Genomic DNA, 13,574 nt, shown 5'->3' with positions numbered 1-13,574 from the left:
GAGCTTTACATACACGAGAAGACCTTTCTGTTCATAAGCAGAAGCACTTACTCATGGATTCACAACGCTTTCTAAAAAGTGTTGAGCTCAGCAGTAGCAGAGCTCTAAAGACAGGTGCTTCCTATCCTTTTGAGACACGGCAGTTGACTTTTCTTGCCGCATTGATTCTATTCATCTCATTATCATGAGACCGACTCATCTGAGAAGCTGTCAAGTCTTCAATAAAGCCACTTATTAACCAGCTACAAAACATGGAGTCGGTCAATAATCGAGGCAACATTCTGGAAATATTTATTTAGTTTTACATACAGTGTACTCTGGCTGTGTTGACACAGTTATGGCTTTGTACCGGTGCCACTGTGGTTGTTCTGCCACTCTGTGTGTGTATGTTTTGGGTGGTTAACACCAGCTGTACTGACTCGCTCTGTCTCTCAGCAGGTTCACACTGGGGCTAATGCAGCGCTAGCTCTGTCTGACCTCAGAGGTTATTGTTGTTGACGTGCCAGTCTGAGTGTGTGTTTGTGTGTGTGTGTCTCTAACAAGACACCCCTGCGGGGTCTGGCTGCACTGATCCAGCTGCAGCAGTCTGCTTCTCTTCGGCACACAACCGAACACACACAATCTAGTTTTAGTCACTTAGGGGGACATTGCATTGACTTGCATTTATTTCTTGGAGCCTTACCTTACCCTAATCGTAACCATAGCCACCACATGTCTAACCCCACCCCCAACCATTAGCATAACCATAATCCAATCCTTTTCACTTTAAACCAAAAATAAATAAACAAACAAAAATCTTTAGGACCGAAGCTTAGAAGAAGAGTACACATAATGTGGCTGTGTGAATATGCACACGCACACGCAAACACAGACACACGCACACACACAGACACAAACACAGATTGTGCTCCTCTCTTGTTCCTCTCTATAATGTGCCATAATAGAGCACAGCTCCTCTGGCTGGGCCTCCCTGGGCCTTCCTGCTATTACATCTGAATGGGGCAGCATATGGCCTTTATGGCCTTACTGTTCTCTCTACAGGTCCCTGCAGAGAGGGGGAGAGAGAGAGAGCTTCAACTGTCACAGAGGTGTAGGCAGGGCGAGTTTGAAAAGTAGCTTGGTTGGAGTGTGTGCGAGTGAGTGTGTTTGCGTGGTGTTGTTTGTGTGTATGTGTAGTAGAGGGGGAGTAGGAGGGGGACACGGGGAGCGTTAAATGAAGCAATTAATAAAATCATTTTCTACCCGGCTAAGGAGATAACAGCTTGGCACAGTACCACAAACCCATCAACACAGCCCCTTCGCCTCCCCACCACTCATTTCAGCTTAAGGAAGACCCACACCGCTGCCCCTGATGGACCAATAACAGAGAGGGGGAGAGAGGGAGAGAGAAAAAGGGATGGAAGAGTACCAGTCATTTGAGTTTTCTTTTCTTGTTTACAGCTGCTAACACTAGAGGGCAGTGTGTAACTGCCGTCAAACTACTGGACACACACACACACACACACACACACACAAACAGAGCAGGAACACAAAGCAGCCTGCATCACTGAACACAACAAACAAAGCCAAGATGAGCAGCACCACACACACACACACATACAGACACACACACACACACACACACACACACACACACACACACACTGAGTGCACACTCATTGTCATTCCTTGCTAACATTCCAGTGAGAGCGGCAGTGGCAGCAGTAGGTCTCCTGCTAGCTCATGCTATATAGCATGGCAACACGTCAGCTCAGAGACGGGAGCACACTATCAAGGGGTGTTTTCTCCCAGAGGACGGCGGTGAAACGCTAACAGCCATTTAAACATGTTAGGATGGCACCAAATGATTTATATACATCTGTGACCCCCCTCCTTAGCTGAGAGGAACATTCAGAGTGTACAGGCTGAAGTTTCACCAACACACAGGGAAACGTGTGCTGGTGTGTGTGCGTGTCTGTTTAGAGGGAGTTCTCACATCTGTCTCTAAACAGATAAAACATAGTGTATCGGAAACGTGCTGCTGATAGGGAAGAAGCATGCACAGTTGGAGACAAAGGCTACATTGAAATCACTGTTTAACTGTAGTGACTCTTATCAACGTGTTTGAACTACGTCTAACAGAAGCTACAGGCAGACAATGGACAGAGAAAACGTTTGCTGAGGACTGCCTCTCATTTCTAAGTGTCTGTCATTCCAACGAGAGCTGTTAGGTATCATTGTTGTCGCTGTCCTCTCAAGGATAAGCATTGACGATAAGAGTCAAAGACGGTTCCTCTCCCCAATGGGTTTAGTGCAGGCAGAAGTGGAAACTTTTACCTGCACATTCTCACCTGGGTCCTTTAGCATCTTTCTTTTTGAATCTTCTATTCACAACGCTATTTCAGATATGGTAGAAAAAGATATTAAAATGTTTCGCAGAGCTTATTCATAAACAATCTGTTGGTTGCTTTTGTCCGGTGGTCAAAGAAGTTGAAGACGTTTCACACTTCTGTCCTTCAGTCATCCTGCATCTAAACCGACATCCTCCACTGAAGGACCAACACTGACCCCGACCTAACACTGAGATTTGACATTTCAACTTTACCAGATAACAATCCCTGAGCCACCATTCTCCAACCACGTCTGCATGATTGTCTGCCATTCATGTTTTAAAGCCACCTTGTTAACCTGCACCATATTTATCTGGGTCTTTGTAATACAAATGACCAGAATGAACCCTGAGATCAGTCTTTACCTTTGATAAATAAACTGCTGAGAGCAGATGTCTCCCTAATTCACCATGTGCCTGCCATGTGTCAGCTTTGAACAGGTTCTTAAATTTGTCTTTGATACCTGGGTTGCTTGTTCTTAAATGTGTAATCAAATCTAATCCTCTTGTTGTGCTTTTCGGTGTTGTCCCTGAAGAGCTGCAATTACCTGCAGTACAACACACTGCCCTTAACTTCGGATCCCTTTTTTGGCAACAGGAGCCATTTCAGTTCAGTAGAAAGAGGCTGCCCCACCCCAAACTGGTATACAGACTTAATGGAGTGCATGAACTTTTTAGAGAACCTGACATACCACGTGTAGATCAGAGAGTAACGTCAACAAAGACGGATTTTTGGGGCACTATTTGATAAATGGACCATATAAACCTCTAAAGAGCACATTTCTTATCTAATTAGCTGCTCCCAGGACAGAAGCCTAACACTCTTCTTAATTATGTATTATAAAAACTGTGCAGTAAATCTTAACATTTTCCTGATACACTTCATGTCTGCCTATGGAGCAGCGGCAGGGAGGTGAGTCCATCAACTGTCCACTCTTGTCGTCAGCTGTCATTTTTGTTATCACACATCTCCAATAAGTAACATTTTTGAAAGACTTTCCTGACGCCTCAGTGTCCTCTCCTCTCCTCCACTCTGCTGCTTTCTTTTCCTTCTCCTCAATGCCTTTCCTTGCCCCCCACCCCCCCTTGCTTGTCCTCCCCAGAGGGCCATGATGCAGCAACACCGGACTTTCAGTGAGAGGAGAGGAGGATTATATAGCAAATGTATAGTTCCCCATACCAACACAGACACATCTCTCTGTTATTTTTGCCACTTATAGCATGTCTCTCATGCCCAGTTCGTCCTACAGCTACAGTTTAGGGGGGGCATGGGAGCGGACGCCCTCCTTCTCCTCCTCCCTCCAACTCCATTTTCCTCCACTGTCCCTCCTTTGCCCCTCATCCTTCTCTCACAGTACCACAGCCAATAACAGTGTTGGGGTCACCTATGTTAATTACCTCGCTAGTGCAACTGGGGAAAATATCTGCAATACACACACACACACACACGTGGACAGTTCACACACAACGGAATCGGTGAGTAAGCATGTGTCACTGAAGCAGCGTGTGTGAGAGTGAGAAAATAATGGTTTCAAAGACAAGGGAAATGGAGAGAGTGAGGAAATGTCATGGAGAAGGATGCCAGACGTACGAAGGAGAGAGGAGAGGGAGAAGGTGGCAAGAGGAAGCCGACCCGGAGTTGAAATGGGAAATTACTAAAGCACGGAGAAAATTCTGTTTTAATAGATACAATACATTCACAATTTCACTTCAAAAACATAATATAATGTTTAATATTTGAGTTTTGACTCTTCTGCACTAAAAACACTACAAACGTGGAATTTCCCACTGTCAGTTGACTGACCTTACTTCCAGTGTAACTTAGAGCAGTGAGGTGAGTGTGTAAATTCTCAACAATTTGAGGGAGGGAAAGATAAAAACAATTTGCTTCCCCTTCACCTGAATGAAGAAATGAACTGCAGAAAACTAAGTATGAAACTAAGCAGAAAACTAATGGTTGCAACCATTAGCTCACCGGGGAGTGGATGTCAGCTACATAAGCAGTGTGGTTTTAGCCGTAGTTGAAAGATGTCATATGGAAACGCTACAACACATTTAAACAGACTGTTGTTCTGCTTGTTAAAGGGAAATGATTTATTTAGGGGGGTGCAGGGAATATTTTCTTCATGTTTCTGAGGGTTATGCAGGCTCTATGTCCACACTTTTATATGGCTCTCTTTACCTTTGCCTGTCTTGCTGCTCAGATTATCTGAGCTAAGCAAAAAGAAGAGAAGAGAAGAGAGTGAATATTGCTCTACCCTCTGCCCATCCTGTCTGTCTATCTGTCTGCCATGCACACAGGCTCTATTTATGGAAAGCAATGTCACTCATGCAACACCATCAGATAGCTTTCTCCCTGGCCTGCTCACTGCTCATACATCATTAACATTCTCCACGATCCCAGTGCGCGCGCACACACACACACACACACACACACACACACACACACACACACACACACACACACACACACACACAGGCTGCACAGCACACGTCATGATGCCAATCAACCAGTACAAGACAATGCAGCCACATGGCTATACAGTTCCACACTGTATGTATACAAATCAGGCATATAACATTTTTTTTAAAGCGTCATCATTAATAATACGTAGATTATTATCAGATACTGTACATTTTGTTATTTTTATAACAAATACTCCGATGTGTACAGTTATTAGAGCTGCAACTAATGAGCAATTAATCTGCAGTCCGTTATTTTTTCAATCTACAATTTAGAGAAAATAGTGAAAAATGTGCATTAGTTTCTCACAGCCCAAAGTGACGTCTTCAAATCACTTTTGTCTTACCAATGGTCAAAACCCCCATGATATTCACTTACCAAAGAAAAGTAGAATATCCTCAAATTTGACACATTTTTGGCACTTTTACTTAGTGAACAAACTGAAAAGGATTCATTATTCATTTTCGGTTGATGAACTGAGTAAGTGACTAAAAACTTCTGCACTAACTGTCAGGCTACATTTTTAATTCAAGAGTCAGGGCTGCTGCGATGGACTGGCGACCTGTCCAGGGTGTACCCCGCCTTTCGCCCAATGTAAGCTAGGATTGGCTCCAGCCCCCCACGACCCTGTACGCAGGATAAGCGGTTGACGTTGGATAGATGGAGTCAGGGCTGCGATGTCTGTCATCACACCTCAAGAAATAGCTTTGGACATTTTGGGAAATGCGCTTATTCGCTTTGACTTTTTTGAGTTAGATGAGAAGATTGATAACCAATCTCGTGTCTGTATGGTAAATATAAGGCCCGAAGCCAGTTATCTTAGCATTAATCCTGGAAACGGGAAAAGAGTTAACCTGGCTCTGTACAAACACACTGTAAGCACCTCCAACATCACTAACATTTTATAACTCAATTGGTTAGCATTGCTAAAAGAAACACACAAAACTGGGTGTTTTTAAAACTTCTGTTTTTGTATGGACAAAACAAACAAGATATAATGTTTTAATTAGCTAGCTTTAGTGGTGCTGGAAAAAGCACGGCATGGTCTCCCAATTATTAAAGTCTTTGTGCCAGACAAAGCTATTCGGCAACTGGTGATCACCCCTCTAACTCTCAGCAAGAAAGCAAATAAGTGTATTTTCTAAAATGTTGAACTATTTCTTTTACAGGCTGTCACAGGTATAGAGTCTTGCTCAAGGAAACATACATGCTGTGTGTCAGATTGATGTGACAAAGTCCAATATTTGCAGGTGAAAATTGTTGGTGGCTTCAACAACTGTCTTGATAGTAAAACTATTTTACTTAAAGTAGTTCAGCCATTTTCCTTTATTTTTTTCACCTCTGCTAATCCTGTGAATGTCTTTGGGCGTGTGGATACTTTAAAACCTCAATTTTTTTTTGTGTTACTAGTTTAATGTGTGTCAAAGTGTTAAATAAAGCTTTGCGTGTGTGCATGTTTGTGTATGAGAAAGGAGAGAGTGACAGAAACAGAGAGAGAGAGAGAGAGAGAGAGAGAGCATGTGACCTCGTCAGCCTCAGAGACAGCCTTCAGAGAACAGTGATGACAGGAGGAATTAGTGAAGCAACACAAACCAGAGAAAATAGCCTCCTCTCCTCTCCTCAACCACAAAAAAATCTCCTAGCACTTTCACTTGCTCACTGGAGCAACATTTCATATTTGGGCAGATACAAGGATTCACAAAAACTCTTTAGAAGTCAGTTAGTAGTATCTACAGCTTCACACAGAGCACCAGGAGTTAACAACCCGAGCATGGACATATGGGACGGAGGCAGAGAGACAGAGAAGGGAACACATCTGGACAGGGATTAGGACTGCTAAAGAGGCTAAAAAAGGAGGTGGAGACAGAAGGATAGGCTTAGCGATGGCTATGGGAGGGGCAGGGGAGCTGTCGAGGGTGTTTGATGGGTGAAGGTGGGGGTGGGCGAGGGATGAAGTCAGCGAGAAAGTTATTTTTTTCTTACTTGAAAGAAGCCCGGGGGCATGGGTCCTCCTGGCATACCATCGTTGGGTGGCATGTTGCCCATCACTGGACTGGGAGCAGCGGCCGCACTCTGAAAAAACACATGAAAGCACAGTAAACTCTCAGTATTCATCTTTGATGGAGCAACAGAAAGTTGTTGAAACGGGTTAAAATAATCGTGTTCACTGCAAATAATGGAAAGAGAGATACGGTGTGTAGAAAATGATTTGCCACAAAATGTCCAACCCTGATTACACTCACTGAGTTTCAGGACACAAATTGAGCCATTACCAAAAACTGATGAAGATATGATTCTTTGTTCACAGTGATAAATTATCTGATGGAAGACACAAATCTATCGTGTCAAGGTGCAGATAGTTTAGGAGGATCATTATGGCTTTGGCGTGCTTCCTGTGAACTATGATGCACCGTCTGACTGCAACAAATCAAGACAACCAAATCAGTCCTACCTTTTCAGGACTAGCTGAAGAGTCATACAAATGCACAGATATGATCCCATTTGCTCTGTTGTGTTCCAAACTGATCTGTTGACTAACAACAACTATGTGAAAATATACAAATTATACATTTACACAATGTACAATAAAAAACTATGAATAACCAAATTCCTCAATGTCAACATTCAACACTTCCTGCAACTGCTTCAAATTAAAAGCCTTTCAGTGGTGCCTCCATGTAGGGCTAGAGATCAAACCTTTTCAATGCAAGTCCCAGAGTTGATACCCAAAACAATGCCTGTTTCAGAACCTTAATTTGAGAAAAATAGTCATGTTTTTCTATAAAACTCTTTTTTTCATTTATTGAATTATGCCAAATATCTTATTTCTTCATTTTTCTTTAGATACAAGAATAAGCAGTTTTTATAATGTTTTAGACACATTTCATTGGGTAAAAATATTGATTCATTTCACAGCCCACCCATATGGTTTTGGTGGATTTTGTTAAATTTCTAGCAGTGTTTTGGTCCCACTTCATAATGTTAAATAACAACAACAACAAAAAAACATAATCTTGAGAGCAGTCTTTATTCCTGTGTGTAACCCCAGTTTGAATATGGCCTCCAAATATATTTTTGGCAATAATACATCTTTGCTCTCAATCACAATGATTTTCAACATCGCAGAGAGGACAGATGTGACACTCGCTGCTCTGGTTTTCTTCTGAGGCACTGAGGCTGACAGTTGATGGTTGGTTATGAATGCTTTGTCTGAGCTTGACATTCACACATGGCCAGCGCGATGAGAGGAGGAAACAAAAAAGTTACCCAAAGAACAAATTTTCAGCCAGAATGTGGAGCCAATTTGTGCGTTACAGGACAGTCCTGCGCTGCGGAAGAGGGAAGCTACAAACTGCAGTTCTTCCATGCCGACACACTGTCCTCTTACAAAAAACAGTACTGGTTGTATGTTCAAACACTTAAAGCAACCTATCTTTATATTTTCCTGACAAGCGACATTTTATGGTTGTGCAAAAAATGACTGTCCAAGTAGCAAATGTGGACGTTTCGTAAGGTGTTACGCTTCTTAAAATGTCAGTGTAGATGGATAGGCATAACAAAATGTTAGTCTTTGACACCAGAGACTGTTTGCATCCTGTCTCTTACAATAGACAGCATTGGTTTATTTTAACCATAACTACAGTCTTTTCCTAACCAAGTAGTTTTAGTTGCCTAAACGTAACCGTAACTTTGACCATGGAGGTGGCAGAAAATTGCTCATATAATAAATGACTTTGTTGATTATGTTGGATGACTTGTTGCATAATTGTAGAGTAACCACAGGTGCTTTAATAGAGTTAACAGTAATTTTTTTATTTCACAAAACCTGTTAGCTACCGAACATACAATGTACAAACCACAAAATGTACAAACACACACACACACACACACAGCGCTCTCCTCCGGCCCTTCCCCCCACTGTAACAGGAGCTTCACTCACTTCCAGAGCAAACAATCCCTCCATCCCTCGGCTGACCCACACGGCCCAGACACTAACTAACAGGCCCCGGGGCCATGAGGCAGGACAAACACACATGGACACACTGCACTGGTAAGAGGGTGTGAATCTGTGGGACTCTGAACAAATCATAAGAGACTTACAGAGTGCGGACACGGACATATCCACAGGAGTGAGAAACAAGCAGAGAGTGGAGGGAGAGAGAAGATGAGACAGAGAGAGAGAATAAAAAAGTTAGGGAGAGACATTTAAACAGACGGAGCTGCCAAACAAGAAAGATGGAGAAAGAGAGAAGAAGAGACAGAGGGATCTCTCCAATGGTGTCGAGAGGTCGGACAGTGAAGGACAGTCTGCTAAAGATGCTTCTATAGTACTCTGAGGCCTGTGTGTGTGTGTGAGAACTGTATCAGTCCCTCCCAGCATCAAGCATGAAGACAGAGAAGTCACGGGTATCAACCAAACCAGAATGTAAAGGAGCATGCAGCTAACTTGCTAGCAATGCCCACAGCATCACAAAGTTATTAATGATTCATTTTATTTATCCAACAACACAGTCTGCTGACAGCAGAGGCAGCCTAATACACAAGTCAACAAAGGATTTGGGTTGACCTGAAGTTTTATGGTTCATCATAGATGGACATTAATATAACTGATATGAAGCGCGTGCTTTTTAAAACATCTGGAGGGTCCTTGTAACCTGGTGGTCTTGGACATGTACAAAGTGGCCGAAACATGTAATCTCATTCCATTTAAAAAAACATTTACATGTCAGGTATGGGTGGGGTTTTCCACTTCATACTGTGTCCTGATTTAGTGCCGAAGACCTCTATAGTATATGTAACAGGATTAATAATACCATATAATTCTAGTTTGATGGATGTAACAACTTTGCAGGATCTTCTACAAAAACACAGAGGGATCTAAGACACTTCTGACCTCAGCTGGGCCATATGAGTGTTTAATTGTGTGCTGTTATCGAACAATGGGGCAGCAAAAACAATAGGGAAAATGCTGTATATTACACACGCAAATGTGAACAGGCACACACACAGTTGACCAGCTGTGGCGCATCGGAGAGCATTATCTATTATCTAAGGGATCAGCAGAGAGAAAGAGAGAGAGAGAGAGAGAGAGACGAAACGAGAAAAGGAGGATGGAAATGAAAATGAGAAGAGGAAGAGAGAGAAGGCCAGAGGTAGCTGGATGAACGGCAGGGCATCTCAGGGAGAGGAGGAAGAGTGAATGGAAGTGATGCTGGCATGCAAGTATGTGTGGCGAGTGTGTGTGTGTGTGTGTGTGTGTGTGTGTGTGTGTGTGGGGCTCCATGGTACTCAGGTGAAGCAGCAGCAAAAGGCCCCTTCTCCTAGTTGCCATGACAACCCCGACCTCAGCTCCTGCTCTCCAGTGCCCATTAAAACCCTCAGGCCGTCAATCATCAACATGGCCAGGGAGCAGAGAGAGAGAGAGGGGTGTGTGTGTGTGTGTGTGGGGGGGGGGGGGGGGGAGAACGAGAGAGGTAGGAAGAGAAGAGGAAAAAATCAGAGAAAAGAAAGAGAAAGAAGAAGAAACAGAGATGGAGTTTAAAGCAGCCTGTGTCTTTTCATAGCTGCCCTGTTTGCCGCTATCTCCCTCTTTTCTCTCTCTCTGCACACAAACAAACCCGATGCACAATACCTGAACAGTGTTAACTCCTCACACACATCACACTCCTCTGTCTCACCCTCTCCCCACCTCCATAAAACCATACAATAAAGGCAGAGCTGCATTTCATGTCATTATCTTTATTCCTTCAATTTCACACAAGCTATCTTCATTCAGCACGCAATTTTAACTAATGATCCTGCTTGTTCGCTATACAACATTTTCAGTCTTAATTCTGCATCCGTCCATACCTCCTCCTCTTCCTTCATATTGGAAAAAGAGCTTCTAGATCAGTGATGTATTCAGTGTTTTTGAAATCTAAAGCTCTCTGTGTCCATTTGTTCTATCTGTTCTCTGAGCTGTGGCTCTGATGAGCTATATGAGTTTATATCTAAAAGAATAATTTGTTTGTTGAGGGAAACATACATTTTTTCCTACTTGCCCAGGCTCACTGATGCCCTTTTTATGTTTCTGCTTGCAATTTGAAGGTATATTGAAAGGTGTAAGCTGAGCTTCGTGAATGCCTCTTAGTTCAGGGAGAAAGTCTGTATAAAGGAACATTTCGACATTTTGGGAAGATCGCTTTTTGCTTAGACTTAGATGAAAAAAGGTTGACGCTTTCATCTTTGTATGGTAAATATGAAGCCAGAGCCAGCAGCTGGTTAGCTTAGCTTAGCTTAACTTAGATAAAGAGTGAAAACAGGGGAAACAGCAAGCATGGCTCTGTCCGAAGTAACAACATCCACCTACCAGCACATCTAAAGATCACTAATTAGACTGTTATATTTCGTTTGTTTGATTTCAAATGACAATGGAAGTGGAAAAACTCTGTCGTGTTTTTTACATTTAAGTAAGCCAACCAATTGAGATTCTGTTTAACATGTTAATGTGAGTTTTAGAGGTGTCGATTAGCTGATTTTGTTACCTTCAGACAGAGCCAAGGCTAGCTATTGCCCTTCGTTTCCAGTCTTTATGCTGAGCTAAGCTAACTTCTGCTTTATTATTTTTATCAAGGGAGTCTGCTGTCTTTGACGAGAGCGAAATGTTTCTGGTTAAAAAAAAAGAGTTGGGCTTAAAATATTGTAGTTTTTCATGTAATAAATATAAAAAGGAAATAACAAGTGAAAGTCTCATCACATGTAGTCACATGTAATCTACAATTTTTGGACTCTTCTATTTGAGCCTGTTACTAACTAATCTCACAGGTCAACATACATTCAAACTGTAGGCACAGACATTTAAGCTATCCTCCTGTAGTTATCATCAGGCATGTATTTGATAATTTTCTCTTACAGAAGGGGTCTGCTCTCCTTTTGCCCCTGGTTGTGATCCTCTTTAGCTTCACAGCGGAGACTGGCTGGTTAGGTGGCTGGCTGGCCCACAGACAGTGAGTGAGCGGCTCTATCTGTCCGGTGATCAGACCTCAGCTTCCAGGGGGTAATGGATCTGCTGTTATCTGGGTCCAGACAAGCAGGCCAACACACTGCTACCTGCTGGCCACAACAACACTGATACCGACCTGTTAGTTCTTGTGTGAGTGTCTTTCTGAGTGTGTGTATGTGTGTGTGCAAGCTTGTGTTTCTTTTAGATCACGAGGGCTCTGTCTGACCTGCCTGGACTGACCTTACAGTCTGCAGCAACCCCCCACACACACACACACACACACACACACACACACACACACACACACTATACAGTCCCCTCCAAAAGTATTGGAACGGTAAGGCAAATTCATTTGTTTTTATTTTTGACTGAAGACATTTGGGTTTAATATCAAAAGATGAGTATGAGACAAGAGTTCAGAATTTCAGCTCTCATTTCATGGTATTCACATCTAGATATAGAGGACATACCACCCTTTGTTTGAACCAACCCATTTTTCAAGTGAGCAAAACTACTGGAACATGTGACTGACAGATGTTTCTTGTTGCCCAGGTGTTGCCTTTTAGGTTGATTGTCCAAACATTAAATATCTCTGCATGACTACTCTTAAGCTTTCATCCTTGGTTCAAACCTATGAAGACTGCATTTCCTGTTAAAGAGGATAAACCAACATGAAGACCAGAGAGCTGTCTATGGGAGAAAAGCAAGCCATTGTCAAGCTGAGAAAAGAAGGAAAATCGACCAGAGCCTTTGGACAAACACAGGGCATAGCAAGCACAACAATTTGGAATGTCCTGAAAAAAAAAGAAATTTCTGGTGTACAGAGCAACAGATGTCGAACAGGTCGGCCAAGGAAAACAACAGTAGTTGATGACAGAAACATCGAGAGCTGTGAAGAAAACCCCCAAAACATCAGTAAGTGACATCACCAATGACCTCCACAGTGCAGGGGGGGAAGGTATCACAATCCACTGTTCGAAGAAGACTCAGAAAGCAGAAATATAGAGGCCACACCACAAGATGCAAACCACAGATTTAAATTTGCAAAGAAGTACAGAGATGAGCTGCAAAAGTTCGGGAACACAATCTTACGGACTGATGAGACCAAGATTAATCTCTAGCAAAGTGATGGAAAGGCCAAAGTGTGGAGGAAGAAAGGAACTGCTTATGATCCAAATACAAGCTCATCTGTGAAGCATGGTGGAGATAATGCCATGGCTTGGGCGAGCATGGCTGCTTCTGGAACAGGTTCATTAATATTTATTGATGATGTAACTGATGATGGTAGCAGCAGAATGAATTCAGAAGTGTACAGAAACATTTTGTCTGCCAATTTACGGAAAAATGCATTGAAACTAATCGGGATGAAGTTTATCATGCAGCAGGACAATGACCCAAAGCACACTGCCAACAAAACAAAGGACTTCATCAGGTGGAAAAAGTGGAAGGTTTTAGACTGACCAAGTCAATCAGCTGACCTTAACCCAATAGAGCATGCATTTCACCTCCTTAAGAGGAGACTGAAGGGAGAAACAGCCCGAAACAAACAAGAACTGAAAGAAGCTGCGGTAAAAGCCTGGAATAGCATCACAAATGAAGAATACAACAGTTTGGTGATGTCGATGGGTCGCAGGCTTGAGGCAGTTATTGCAAGCAAGGGTTATGCCACCAAATATTAAATGTTATTTACTTTAAGATTATTTGTTTTACTTTACATTACATTTGCTCACCTAAGCCAGCTGTGGTCCAATACAAACGGT

General features: G+C 42.7%; 1 protein-coding gene across 4 annotated transcripts in view; it reads right to left on the bottom strand.

Moving 5' to 3' along the window:
• The window catches only part of ssbp4 (single stranded DNA binding protein 4), an 87,631-nt gene that overhangs the window by 14,046 nt on the left and 60,011 nt on the right, over nucleotides 1-13,574 (bottom strand). For all 4 annotated transcript variants that reach the window (XM_038716149.1, XM_038716147.1, XM_038716150.1 and 1 more), the window contains exon 5: nucleotides 6,816-6,905. In XM_038716149.1, coding sequence (XP_038572077.1) covers nucleotides 6,816-6,905 — 90 coding nt within the window. The remainder of the gene's footprint in view (nucleotides 1-6,815; nucleotides 6,906-13,574) is intronic.

The sequence above is a fragment of the Micropterus salmoides genome, unplaced genomic scaffold (assembly GCF_014851395.1).
Source record: "Micropterus salmoides isolate LMB-PRFRI ecotype aquatic unplaced genomic scaffold, ASM1485139v1 Ms_hic_scaffold_13, whole genome shotgun sequence".
Lineage (NCBI taxonomy): Eukaryota > Metazoa > Chordata > Actinopteri > Centrarchiformes > Centrarchidae > Micropterus > Micropterus salmoides.
The sequence above is the reverse complement of the archived record's forward strand: the minus strand, read 5'-3'. Positions and strand labels throughout refer to the sequence as shown.